This window comes from Entelurus aequoreus, linkage group LG06, assembly GCF_033978785.1.
Source record: "Entelurus aequoreus isolate RoL-2023_Sb linkage group LG06, RoL_Eaeq_v1.1, whole genome shotgun sequence".
Taxonomy (NCBI): domain Eukaryota; kingdom Metazoa; phylum Chordata; class Actinopteri; order Syngnathiformes; family Syngnathidae; genus Entelurus; species Entelurus aequoreus.
The window spans coordinates 77,287,790-77,303,052 of record NC_084736.1 but is presented as its reverse complement, the minus strand read 5'-3'; the positions used below and the strand labels follow the sequence as shown (position 1 = coordinate 77,303,052).

General features: G+C 37.5%; 1 protein-coding gene across 4 annotated transcripts in view; it reads right to left on the bottom strand.

Moving 5' to 3' along the window:
• erlin2 (ER lipid raft associated 2) overlaps positions 1-15,263 on the bottom strand; it is a 39,864-nt gene that overhangs the window by 6,390 nt on the left and 18,211 nt on the right. For all 4 annotated transcript variants that reach the window (XM_062051588.1, XM_062051590.1, XM_062051591.1 and 1 more), the window contains one exon: positions 6,757-6,815. In XM_062051588.1, the coding sequence (XP_061907572.1) occupies positions 6,757-6,815 (59 nt within the window). The remainder of the gene's footprint in view (positions 1-6,756; positions 6,816-15,263) is intronic.

Genomic DNA, 15,263 nt, shown 5'->3' with positions numbered 1-15,263 from the left:
TTGAAGCCCAAATACTTCCAAATTGCGCTTCACACTCCCTCCTCATTAACCAGTGGAATTGTTTTCTTCTTCTGCCATTTGACACACAACACCATGCGCCTTTGATCTGTAGTGACCGCCGCACAGCATCATGCAGATGATTGGCATTTTTTTCAAAAGCAGTATAAAACAGCAGTATAGCTCTCATGGTGGGCCAATTAATACGGAGTTATCAATAAAAATAATGGAACATTAGTGCAAAATAGTTTAACTGTGTTTCATCCAGGGGTGCGACAACTGCAGTTGACTGTAGAAGATGCTGTTGTCTTGTTTTTCAAATGTTTTTTAAGGCATACTACATGTTAAAATTGGGCTGTTTTGGGTAGACAAGGCCGGATTAAATAGATTAAAATGTATTTTAATGGACGGCGCTCATTTAAAGGCCTACTGAAACCCACTACTACCGACCACGCAGTCTGATAGTGTATATATCAATGATGAAATCTAAACATTGCAACAAATGCCAATACGGCTTACTAAAGTGCAATTTTAAATTTTGCGCGTAATATCCTGCAGAAAACGTCTGGGTATGATGACGCGGATTGTAGAGGACATTTTGGGACAGCATTGTGGCCAGCTATTAAGTCGTCTGTTTTCATCGCAAAATTCCACAGTATTCTGGACATCTGTGTTGGTGAATCTTTTGCAATTTGTTCAATGAACAATGGAGACAGCAAAGAAGAAAGCTGTAGGTGGGAAGCGGTGTATTTCGGCCGGCTGCAGCAACACAAACACAGCCGATGTTTCATTGTTTACATTCCCGAAAGGTGACAGTCAAGCTTTGCCATTGGCCTGTGGAGAACTGGGACAACAGAGACTCTTACCAGGAGGACTTTGAGTTGGATACGCAGACGCGGTACCGTGAGTACGCAGCTGCGGCTTCCAAACATTTGATCGCTTGCCCGTACGTGCGTGCCGCTATGTGCATGTCACGTACGTAACTTTGGGGACTTTGGGGAAATATATGTGCTGTATGAATTTTGGGGAGGTGAACGGTACTTTGGGCTGTGGGATTGAGTGTGTTGTGCGGGTGTTTGATTTGTATTGGCGGGTTATATGGACGGGAGAGGGGAGGTGTTTGTTATGCGGGATTAATTTGTGGCATATTAAATATAAGCCTGGTTGTGTTGTGGCTAATAGAGTATATATATGTCTTGTGTTTATTTACTGTTTTAGTCATTCCCAGCTGAATATCAGGTGCCACCCGCCTCTCACAGCATCTTCCCTATCTGAATCGCTTCCACTGCCCTCTAGTCCTTCACTCTCACTTTTCTCATCCACAAATCTTTCATCCTTGCTCAAATTAATGGGGAAATTGTTGCTTTCTCGGTCCGAATCACTCTCGCTGCTGGTGGCCATGATTGTAAACAATGTGCAGATGTGAGGAGCTCCACAACCTGTGACGTCACGCACATATCGTCTGCTACTTCCGGTACAGGCAAGGCTTTTTTATCAGCGACCAAAAGTTGCGAACTTTATCGTCGATGTTCTCTACTAAATCCTTTCAGCAAAAATATGGCAATATCGCGAAATGATCAAGTATGACACATAGAATGGACCTGCTATCCCCGTTTAAATAAGAAAATCGCATTTGAGTAGGCCTTTAAAATACAAGTGTTTTGATTTAAGATCACAGTCGAGGAATTAATTGAGCTCGTAAAATTGATGTACCACTGTATACTAAAATCTGAGATATATTACTTAAAATGAGCAATATAATCTTCCAACAGAACATGAACACTTAAATTGTTCTGTTGAAAGATTGATTACAGACAGTTTTATGACAGCACTGTGTTTCTTCAGTTATGCCTATTACTGGTCATTTAGGTCACAACTATTAACTACATTAGGATACACTGTCAATGATGTCTGCTTTAACGATGTATGCAGCATGAACAAATACAGATTATAACCTCATATTTTTTATTTAAGCCATTCATCCTACAAAAAACTCCATGTCTTCTGTCTACAGTACTTGATTACAGTGGTAATTTTACTGTTGCTTGCAGTAGAAAAATGGATGGATGGATGTTTAAGACCATTAAGATCAAACATACACACTTAGCAGGCCTGGCAATAAGCTTTTATTGCTGTCGAGAGAAGGGCTTTTACATTTTGTCTGGTTATGTTGGTAGATGATGATTAAGCTTTTAAATCTGGTATTCAAATAAAAGTGAACCCCTGTGGACTTCTGGAGGCAGGGCAACATCTGACGGCCAGACAGCAAAACTGTGCCTTAAATCTAAAATACCTCCAACATTGACCACCAAAGCTAGTATCCGGCGTAAAGGAAATACAGTACAAAGTATTTCTTCTTCTAAAAAACATAAAAATACAGTTAGCAAGGTATGTGCAGGTTTTAACAGGTTAAATTTAGGACTTTTTAAAAACAAAATGAATTAAATTTAAGACCTATTTCCAGAGGTGTCACGAGATCCCACAATATTTAAATGTGACAATGTTTTCTGGAAAAATGGGTCTTATGATTTTTTTCTGCTTTTAAAACACTTCCTTGTGGTCTACATAACATTTAATGGTGGTTCTTTTTTGCCCAGATTATGTTTTATAGACCATCTTCAATCTGACTGTCTCTTCGGGATGCGTCTTTTTGTAGGTGGTCTTACTTACACGGCTTAACTTTGACAGCGTCTTCTTAACATCATCCACGTTGTAGTTTTTAACGCTCCCAATGCGAGTCTGACAGATATGTAAGTTTGAACTATACATTAATTTTAGGGCTGCAACTAACGATTAATTTGATAATCGATTAATCTGTCGATTATTACTTCGATTAATCGATTAATAATCGGATAAAAGAGACAAACTACATTTCTATCCTTTCCAGTATTTTATTGAAAAAAAAACATCATACTGGCACCATACTTATTTTGATTATTGTTTCTCTGCTGTTTGTACATGTTGCAGTTTATAAATACAGGTTTATTAAAAAAAAAAAAAAAAAAATATATATATATATATATATATATATTTTTTTAAAAAGCCTCTGCGCATGCGCATAGCATAGATCCAACGAATTGATGACTAAATTAATCGGCAACTATTTTTATAATCGATTTAATCGATTAGTTGTTGCAGCCCTAATTAATTTGTATTAATAATGACAACAGCGAAGGATGCATGTGCATGTACAAGTCAGTCAGCCCCACAACAAGAGAATAAAGAAAAATAATTAACTCTAATTGCGGACTTGCACAAAGTACTTGGGCAACTTTCTACCATAAATGGAGATATCCGCTGATGTCACAATTGGGGAAAATTCAAATTTAGGAGGAAGTATGAAGAAAGGCAAGATTGTTTTATAAATGTCTCCGCAGTGGCGAAAGACTAATCAAACCATCTAGTAGCTGGTTCCATCCAAAGTATCCCCCAGGACAGCAGGCTCGAGGATGCAGTTTTATCTGGTAAAGCTATAGTTTAAACATAGTTGGATTTTCAATTTTCGGGAATTACGCAGATCCCAAATACACAAAAGCAGGTACCAATAAGTAAGTTGGTTTTGCATAAGTCCCCTTTAAATAGTCAAAAGCATATCCATCTGGCAGTGTTTTGAACCACACATTAAGTCATACTTGCCAACCTTGAGACCTCCGATTCCGGGAGGTGGGAGGTGGAGGGTGGGGTGGGGCGTGGGTGTGGTTAAGAGGGGAGGAGTATATTTACAGCTAGAATTCACCAACTCGAGTATTTCATATATATTTCATATATATATATATATATATATATATACACTACCGTTCAAAAGTTTGGGGTCACATTGAAATGTCCTTATTTTTGAAGGAAAAGCACTGTACTTTTCAATGAAGATAACTTTAAACTAGTCTTAACTTTAAAGAAATACACTCTATACATTGCTAATGTGGTAAATGACTATTCTAGCTGCAAATGTCTGGTTTTTGTGCAATATCTACATAGGTGTATAGAGGCCCATTTCCAGCAACTATCACTCCAGTGTTCTAATAGTACAATGTGTTTGCTCATTGGCTCAGAAGGCTAATTGATGATTAGAAAACCCTTGTGCAATCATGTTCACACATCTGAAAACAGTTTAGCTCGTTACAGAAGCTACAAAACTGACCTTCCTTTGAGCAGATTGAGTTTCTGGAGCATCACATTTGTGGGGTCAATTAAACGCTCAAAATGGCCAGAAAAAGAGAACTTTCATCTGAAACTCGACAGTCTATTCTTGTTCTTAGAAATGAAGGCTATTACACAAAATTGTTTGGGTGACCCCAAACTTTTGAACGGTAGTGTGTGTATATATGTGTATATATATATATATATATATATATATATATATATATATATATATATATATATATATATATATATATATATATATATATATATATATATATATATATATATATATATATATATATATATATATTTCATACAGTGAAATACATTCAGTGAATTCTAGCTATATATATATATACCGTAATTTCCGGACTATAAGCCGCTACTTTTTCCCCTCGTTCTGGTCCCTGCGGCTTATACAAGGGTGCGGCTTATATACGGCCTTTTCTTCTCCGACACCGACGAAGAGGATTTTGGTGGTTTTAGTACGCAGGAGGAAGACGATGACACGATTAAAGACTGACTTTTCATATACCGGTAGGCTGCTTATTTTGATAACGTACAGGCGAGCACTTTGTATTACTTTGCACCGTTGTATTATTTGTATTCTGCACGAATGCTGTTCGCCATGTCAAAGATGTGAAAGTTTGATTGAATGATTGAAAGATTTATAGTTAATAAATGGGACGCTTTGCGTTCCCAAACAGTCATCTCTGTCCCGACAATCCCCTCCGTGGTAGCAGGAACCCCTATATACTACGGTAATTACACATCAAAACCCTGCGGCTTATAGTCGGGTGCGGCTTATATATGGAGCAATCTGTATTTTCCCCTAAATTTAGCTGGTGCGGCTTATAGTCAGGTGCGGCTTATAGTCCGGAAATTACGGTATATATATATATATATATATATATATATATATATATATATATATATATATATATATATATATATATATATATATATATATATATATTTATTTTATTATACATATAAATAAAAGAAATACTCGCAACATTGCTGTTTACGGCAGACAAACTGCTTTACGGTAGACGAAAACGTGACTGCTGTTGTTGTGTGTTGTTACCGCGCTGGGAGGACGTTAATGAAACTGCCTAACAATAAACCCACATAAGAAACCAAGAACTCGCCCTCGACCATTCTACAGTTATAACGTGATTGGGCAGGCACGCTGTTTATATCGTGGGAAAGCGGACGTGAAAACAGACTGTCGCCGCCGTCCCCACTCAGGTCCGCATTGAGCTGGAGGGGGCGTGGCCTCCAACTCCGGCTGAATTCCGGGAGAAAATTTCTTCCGGGAGGTTATCGGGAAAGGCGCTGAATTCCGGGAGTCTCCCGGTAAAACCGGGAGGGTTGGCAAGTATGCATTAAGTACTTTCTACTCACTACAAAAGAAGCGCTAGCAAAGAGAGCTAGGCTTGACCTGCTAAGGGAGAATATTACCGAGAGAAGCGCGACCACTCTCCTTTTATTTTAAATTTGATTCATTTTTCATTTTAGTTTTTATTTCTGGAAAAGAGTTCAACAGTTAAAATCTAATTTGTGGGTCACACGTGCAGTTATAAAACACATCAAAGTGCACTTGCATTGTTTTGTGATCCAGCCATATTATCAAAGGTTTCTAGTGCAGTCATACACCTTGTCATAGTAGTTTTCTTAAAGGAAATGTGGGCCAGATTATCTTGTTGTGACACTATTAATCTCTGCTTAACAATGGCAGTGTACCACTTTCATCCTATCTTACCTCATCTTATGTACTCGAGTCAAGTTGTCACGGATATTTAGACTTTCAGCTTTAATCAGTTGCAATCAATGACAGCTTAAAATGCTGGAGCGTATGGACATGATCAAATTCAAGAGTTTCCCTCCAAGCAAAAACTGCATGCACCTTCACTTGCTGTTTACTTGAGAGTATTACTGTGTTCACTTACTGCTTCAGTTGAAATTGGTCCAGAAATCTAATCAATGGAAAATGTGTATCTTTTTGTCTGCAGACTCTAACTGGCAGTTTATGTCCCATGGTTTCAACAATAAGTTGCCTTTAGTTTGTTATCGACTCTAAAAAAAAAATCACCTTTCCAATGACATAAAAAGCCTTGGTACACAAAAGGCATTGCACTGTGCAACTCTATTTAAGAAGGACTGCATTATTTGCTCATTTACTGTTCAAATTGCGCAATTTTAAAATGTTCTGTGTGCGCTTATTCCATCTTGCTTTGGCACTGCTCGCCCGCACGAAGAATGGAAATGGAAACTGCCTCTATGATGACTAAGCAACACCTGCATGCTGATGCATGTGTCTGTGAAAACTGAATCAAAATGTGATCAAACATCTGACATTCATCCCATTTTGGATGTCATCTATAAACTAAAGCCTGATTTTTACAGCGTGTGTGAGAGAGCACATGAAGTCACTGTAAGATGCTCAAAGACTGACATGAACCAGCTGTGGTTTCCTTTACAGTACTTGGCAGTGAAAGTTACAATAACAATAAGTCAATCCAATTGGCCTGGGTGGGTGGAGGGTGTACACAACACAAAGTTAGGAAGGCAGAGAACATTCTTTGTTGACACAAGGGGGAAAAAAAAAAATCTTACATCAGTTCGTAATTCCTGCGGATGCTCTCTGGGATGTTAGGCTTTGTGACACGAACTGCCTGCAAAAAGTCCAAACAAACACAAAAAGGATCAGTTAGTTCCTAGTTAGCGTTGAAGCAAAATCTCCAATTAGTACGAGTATTGGTTTCCCAGAAAGAGTTGCTATTGTTTCAAATTGTCCTAGTTATTTATAGGAAACTCAAGGCCTGAGTAATATCACTCAAGGGAGAGTCGAACGCTCGGCAATGAAATGTGTGTTTATCCGCTTGGGTTTCTTTATTAAAACTTTCTAAATAAACAGTCTTGTACTGATGGTTGATCCTGTGGGGACGCGGGGGGGTTCTGCAGAGGTTGTGAAAGCTAATTAAAAAGCTTTCTGTCTTTCTATGACACTGTACACAATGTTGACATGAAACTCAAGAGGTGTTCAGATGTCGGTTACACACTAAATTCACAAACATACTTCTTATATAAATTCATACATCAAATTGTTGAGCAATACAAATCTCAGGCCCCTAAATATGAATTTTCTCACATACGCTTGTACCTTGTTTTTGACTGCTCCACTTCTCGTAGGATTCATTTTTGCCAAAAGTGAATTAAGTGAAATGAATTATATTTATATAGGCAAGGCAAGGCAACTTTATTTGTATAGCGCTTTTCATACACAAGGCAGACTCAAAGTGCTTCACAGACAACAAAGTGAAATGAAAGAAAATAAAAGCAAAATTAAAAATGCAGACAATAAAAATTAAAACAGTGCGGACGTTAAAAGTTAAAAGATTGAAAGATTTAGCTGAAAGCTAAGGTGAACATAAAAGTTTTCAGTCTAGTTTTAAAAGTAGTCAGAGTTGGGGAGAGTCTGACATCTTCAGGAAGTTTATTCCAGCTATTTGTTGTATAGTGACTGAATGATGCTCTCCCTTGATTTGAGTTTACTCTGGGAACCGCTAACAGATTGGTCTCAGAAGATCTTAGTGATCTAGAGGGCTTATATAGTGGGAGCATATCAGTGATATACTTCGGCCCTAGACCATGTAGGGATTTATATGTGAGCAGGAGAATTTTGAAATCAATTCTCTGATGTACAGGGAGCCAATGTAAGGATTTAAGAATTGGTGTAATGTGCTCACATTTTTTGGTCTTTGTTAGAACTCTAGCAGCATCGTTCTGAACAAGCTGTAGCTGCCTGACAGTTTTTTTGGGAAGACCATGGAAGATATAGCGATTTTCTCTAGTGACTCAAAGCGCTTTACATAGTGACACCCATTATCCAAGTTACATTTAAGCCAGTGTGGGTAGACCTGGGAGCAGGTGGGTAAAGTATCTTGCCCAAGGACACAACGGCAGTGACTAGGACGGCAGAAGCGGTGATCAAACCTGGAACCCTCAAGTTACTGGCACGGCCGCTCTACCAACCGAGCCAACACTCCCATACCCCTAAAAAAAATAACTTTCAACATATGAAAACTTTGGCAAAGCTTTCATATATTGAACCCTTTTGTTTATTGTGCTACCAGTTTTTTTTGAAGTGTTACACATTTTAATTCCTAACTTTCCATTTTTCATTCCTCAGTTTTCTTTTTTCCAAATTTTTTTCCACTTTCCAGTAACGTGAATGTGGAAAAAAAAGATAACTGAATCGAAAAAACAGAATCAAGCATCACCTAAACTGCATCAAACACATTTGAGATGAACCACAACATTATTAGCTAACTAGACTATGAGCTCGATGAATTATTTTCAATTGGCGGTCCGGGGGCCAAATCCATAGTGGCCCCCGACCAATGTTCCCTCTAATTTTTGTGGCCACACCAGCGTCACACCTGTTCCAAACCTGACATCATAACAATTTAAATGTTTTATTAAAATAATTTTCTGATATAAGGGATTTTGCCCCCTTACAATGACAATAACAAAAAAACATGTTTTTCATGACCTATGTGCTAGTATTGTATGTCTGGCTGCGGGTCCTGCCTTTAAAAGAAATGTTACCCCTTTCAGAGATTACATTTAGTTCCTGTAACTTTCTGTCTGTAAAATACATCTTTTTATTAGCATTTATGAAATCTAGTGACAATATTTCATGAATAATATCCTTAGATTAACATTCTTAATAAATGGCAGTAAAATAAGCACACATCTGATTGAGGAGTCAGGGTGTTACAACCTGGCATTTACACATTGTGTGGCGTTGGGGTTGTCCGACTTTTTTTGTGGCCATAAACGCAGCACTGGCTAAGTGCCATGAGTGCGTGTGTTGGTGCAGGTGAGCGAGCAGCTTCTGTTGAAACGACGGATGAGAACGTTGGTTTAAGCCTGGTTTGTATGGCAGAAAATTACCAGTTTTTATAGATAAAAGTTTTTTTTACTCATGTTTTTGGTGTGGTTACAAACAGTTTTGCTCAATAAAGTGATTGATGGAATTCCTGTCCGTAAAGTGTCTCGACAGACGATAATTGAACTGTATTGACAAAGATTGTTTTATTCATTGGGGCCACTCTTGTTGTCACCTGTCACTCACAGAGTTGCATTGCAAAATCATACAGAATAAATTGTAATGTGTTTATTTTGTTTAAAGTTCAGATGGGATTTTTGATTTCCTGCGCGGCATTAATTTGCAGTGCGCTGAGGACGCGTGAGCGGTGCGCGATTGCGCAGGCGCGCACCTTAGAGGGAACGTTGCCCCCGACTTCAGTTCAGAACTTTGGAGACAAACATTTTTGCAGCAAACTCTTAAAAACACAGTTTTTCTGTTGTATGGAGAAACTTGGACCATTGTAAACACATTGGCAGATCCTTGACATTTTGGGATCCAAACTTGTGATTTACATAACTGACGCGTTCTTCAAGGCATTGTTTTAAGTCCGGTCCTTTTTGACGGTTACAATCATCATGTGAATTGTGTAACTACGTTGTTGCTATAGCTTGTTAACTTCAGATGCAGTCACAATTCATTTGTTCAACTTCTTAATTTATACTAGTAGTGTTTCTCAAGGTTCAATTTTATGTCCTGTCTTTTTCATCAGTTGGTCTCTTCAAAATGGTGCCCTACGAGTTCAATTTAAAAACTTGTGAAACTGAGATTTTTGCAGCAGATTCTTAAAAACAGAGTGCAGTCATAGAGATGATATTTCACTAACTTTTTGGCAGAGCGATCCTGTAACTCTGACAAAATAAATACATGTCTACTGTAAAGGAAGCTGGGTTATACAAAATAAGACTGATAGTGAAGGGAGAAGTCGGCCCTCCCAGTCTTAACATTTCTCGAAATGTGGCCACCAAAACATATTAGTTGAATATCCCTGAGCGAGGGTCCTCTGAATCAACAGTGAATTCATGAATGTTCTTCTGGATGAACTAAATTCCCACAGCTTTTTAAGTGGAGGTGAAGAGAGGAAGTTGTTAAAGCTGCTAAAGGAGGGAACCAAGTCAAGGTTGACCTACTCACCTCTTCTGCTGCTCTGTATTTCAGTCAATTAATCTTAAAATGTTTCACATTAATGTCAGTCCGACTTTACATTTATTTAACAAGACACATCATGAAAATAAAGTCAACACAAGTCGGAATCCAGCTCATTTTGTTGTTGTAGGACAATTAAACATGACAATAAAACTGACCGTTCAAAGCATAAATTTAAATCTGTGAGATATAAAGTTAATAACATTGGTCGAAGCAGCAATGCGCTCTAGCACTTTCACTGGCCCTTGAAGTTATGAATGCAAAGGCGATGTTATCATGTCAGAGTCACCTTTCAACGTTACACGGTGTACCAGATCAGACTTTTGGCATTGCTTGACTCACTGTAATTACACACCGCCTTGACTCAAAACAATAATTGCGTAATAGTAATTTCTTCCTTGAGTATGCAACATTGCGTTTTATCTGGAGACTACAATACGCGCAGCTTATTTATCATATTTAGTGTAATATTCAAGTTACACTTAGCATGCCAGTATGTTAACAGGATTCTAAGTTTTGCAAGTATTTGCGTCTAGGATAAGTATTTTTTATTTTTTTTGTCCTGTCCAGCATTCTCAGGGAAATCATATATTTGATGTAGATGCTCATATCGGCTGTTCAGATTTACTTTACAAAAGAAAAGTGTAGGATACTTCTCTTGTTGCCTTATTTGTATTTGACTTTATTAAATGTATTTATATTATCATTTGGTGCAGCCGGGCTGGAGCAGGAGGGGATAGAAAGAGAGAGAAAAGAAGACAGAGGGGGAAATTGTGGGGACAAGAAGTGGATTAGACAGAGAGACAAAAACAACAACAGCAAACACAACAACAACAATAGAGCAACATCAGCAAATACGACATGTACAAATATGATGGTAAAGGTAATAGCAAATAAGCAGTTAGCGAAAATAAAACACAATAAAGAAAAAATGACAATGAACATTATTACACTACAAATGGAGCAATACAAATACCAATAGAAATAGCGCTAATGATAATGAACAATACCAATACTTTACCTTTATTATCAACAATACAGTTGTTCAAATGCAACAATACATATACGTAATGATAACTTGAGATACGAAAGAATGCAGAAAAATGGAGGGGAAGAAAGAGAAGCAACATACATTAACCTTGTAGATTGTTATAGTAACAATAGGTTAAGCTTTGTCAATTAGCTCTTTGTTCAGTGGATCAGATGTTTGATGAAGCTCTGTGTCTATCTACCACCACTACTGTTTTCTGTTTATTTGTTACTGACTGTGGCAGGACACCTCTGCCTCTGTTTCACTTTATGTTGCTGGTAAATAATATGGTTGTAGTAGTAGGCTATAGTTAAATTATTTAGTATGCACTAATTAAAGGGGCAGAGCTTTAAGAGACCTTTTAGCTTTTATATTTTATAAGATATATTTTTTGTAAGAACCACAATTAATAAATATATTTCAGTGAATAACTTATTGTTCAAATCTGCATATAAATATGTACATAAAGTGTTGTAATTATATTGTAAAACGGATGGATGGAAGGACGTTTAAAACAAAACTGTTATTAATTAGTAAGTATACATTTTTTTAGCCTTTTTAGAGAAAATCATATCATTGTAGTAAATTATGCAAATTACTCGATGATGTCATGGTGACCACGCCCATAGCAACGCCCCCACCACCACAGGTATCTTGGCAGTTTATGGGAAACACTGGAGTGTATATGTACAGTATGTGTATATGTATGTTTGTACAGTGAATGTATATGTACAGTGGATGTATATGTACAGGATGTGTATAAGTACACTACCGTTCGAAAGTTTGGGGTCACATTGAAATGTCCTTATTTTTGAAGGAAAAGCACTGTACTTTTCAATGAAGATAACTTTAAACTAGTCTTAACTTTAAAGAAATACACTCTGTACATTGCTAATGTGGTAAATGACTATCCTAGCTGCAAATGTCTGGTTTTTGGTGCAATATCTACATAGGTGTATAGAGGCCCATTTCCAGCAACTATCACTCCAGTGTTCTAATGGTACCATATGTTTGCTCATTGGCTCAGAAGGCTAATTGATGATTAGAAAACCCTTGTGCAATCATGTTCACACATCTGAAAACAGTTTAGCTCGTTACAGAAGCTACAAAACTGACCTTCCTTTGAGCAGATTGAGTTTCTGGAGCATCACATTTGTGGGGTCAATTAAACGCTCAAAATGGCCAGAAAAAGAGAACTTTCATCTGAAACTCGACAGTCTATTCTTGTTCTTAGAAATGAAGGCTATTCCACAAAATTGTTGGGGTGACCCCAAACTTTTGAACGGTAGTGTATATTTGTACAGTGAATGTATATGTACAGTTGATGTCTATGTACAGTATGTGTATATGTATGTTTGTACCGTGAATGTGCGTGTGGATGTACGAACGAGTATGTAGGTATGTACTGTATTTGTGTATGTATGTGGGAGCGTAGGTACCTCTGTATGTATGTATGAAGAACGGTGTGTATGTGAGTATATGTGTATTTGTATGTACAATATATTTGACTCCCAGTGTGTGTGTGGGAGCCAGAGTACGGCCCCAGCCACCCAGAGAGCCCAAACCACAAACAGCAGGTGTGGAGCCCATGGAACCAGGTGTAGAATAAGTATAAAAGTAATCGATTTCATTTTAGGCTCGAATTCTGCAATTATGCCTCTTTTAACATTTCAAAACTTTTAAGGGAGGTTAAGTTAAGAATATACACTAAGTTAGGGATGTTCTGCTTTTGGGGGAAATGTTGGGATTTTTACGGTCCAAAAGCCAAAACCAGCCCGCTATGGGTTTTAATCTGGTACATTTTGAAAGTAAAAAAATGCATAAAATACAAATTCAAAATTGTTATATTACTAACTCATTCAATAGGACGCACTGTGCGAGTCAGAGGAGAGGCGCACACTATTTTAATAAGAGCAGAAGAATGAGTCTAACGAGGAGTGTTGTTGCGTAGAGAACATCATTTTCTAAGCCACAACTAGTCTCATCATGGTGAATCTTGCAAAAACAACCGAGGAGAGAGAATATAAATTCATTGCTGGTGGGTCTCAAGGAAAACAGTCAATTTTCACCTGGAGTCGACAGGTCTCTGAATCAAGAGTAAAGGCAGCTACCTAACTGCTAACAGAATAGCATTAGCATCAAAGTCGTATTCTGACATCGAGTCAGTGGCATTAGGACAGCGTGGCTCAGGGGTTAGAGCGGGTGTTTCAGTAATGAGAAAGTTCCCAGTTCGAATCCCGCTCCCTCCATCCCAGTCTCCGCTGTTGTATCCTTGGACAGTAAGACACTACGCCCACATTGCCCTCTGGGTTGCCCTCGGGGAGGCTTCATCGACCGAGAAACTGAACCATGATGAGCCAGGTATGGTCTCTGGGCGTTACACAATGGCTGCCCACTGCTCCTCAAGAGAGGATGGGTCAAATGCAGAGACGCTGTACATACGTTGTACAATATGAGAAACATTTTCTTCTGAAAACTGCATGATAAGAAAATCCCGTTGAGAATTTCATAGTTTGATCTAATTTGTTAGATTTCTGTGTTTTTTAAATTTATTTAGGTTGTGATGTAGTACTGTAGGTTGGTCACTAGGTGTCAATAACGTCACACAAATTTAATATGACTCTCCCAAAATTAATAAACAAAACATATAAAAACACTGGCGTGAAATAAGGGGTCATATTAGTATTTTCTTTAACATTTAAAACACTTCCTTGTGGTCTACTTAACATGTAAGGCTGGTTCTTTGATCTAAATGTTGCATAGATTCTGTTTTACAGACCATCTTCAAGCTGCTTTCTGACTGTCTCTTCAGATTGTGGCATCGTGTGGGCGAACTTATTTATGTGTCAAAAGTCCTCCTCCAGGCCAAGCTTCTTCCGACTCGTTGACAGACTCATGAGACTTGCCATGTTGTAGTTTTTAGCACTTCTATGTAGAGTCTATTGACAGATATACGTCACTAATATACGCCAGTGTTTCCCACACATTCATTTATTTGTGGCGGCCCGCCACGAAAGAATTACGTCCGCCACAAATAAAATAAAAAAATAAAAATTTAAAAAAAAATAAATAAAAAAATATTTTATTTTTTTATTTTTTATTTTTTTAGTCCTCTCCAGCTTCCCAGGCAAATCATATAGTTGATGTAGATGCCCATATCGGCTGTTCAGATTTACTTTACAAAAGAGAAGTGTAGGATACTTCTCTTGTTACTTTATTTGTATTTGACTTTATTAAATGTATTTATATTAGAAACACAACATGTGTATATAACAAAGGGTGCAAAGTCTGCAGGCAGTAGGAAACACATGGTTAAGTGTAGGGAGTAAAACTGATGGCAGTCTAAAGTTCAAGATTTTTGGAGCTCTTTGTTCAGTGGATCAGATGTTTGATGAAGTTCTGTGTCTATCTACCACCACTACTGCTTTCTGTTTATTTGTTACTGACTGTGGCAGGACACCTCTGCCTCTGTTTCACTTTATGTTGCTGGTAAATAATATGGTTGTAGTAGTAGGCTAAAGTTAAATTATTTAGTATGCACTAATCAAAGGGGCAGAGCTTTGAGACATTTTAGCTTTTATATTTTATAAGATATATTTTTTGTAAGAACCACAATTAATAAATATATTTCAGTGAATAACTTATTGTTCAAATCTGTATATAAATATGTACATAAAGTGTTGTAATTATATTGTAAAATGGATGGATGGATGGAAGTTTAAAACAAAACTGTTATTATTAATTAGTAAGTATACATTTTTTGAGCCTTTTTAGAGAAAATCAAATCATTGTAGTAAATTATGCAAATTACTCGATGATGTCATGGTGACCACGCCCATATACCTGTAAATATCACCACCTTGCCTCCATGGTTTGATTTAAACATTTTGTGACTTATGAGGATCATAAATACACCAAAACAGTTGGGAAACAGGTCAGAAAAGTTGTTTTTGCACAATAGGACCACTTTAAGTAAAATTATTTCTTATTTTGTTTGTTACACTGCCAAAACTG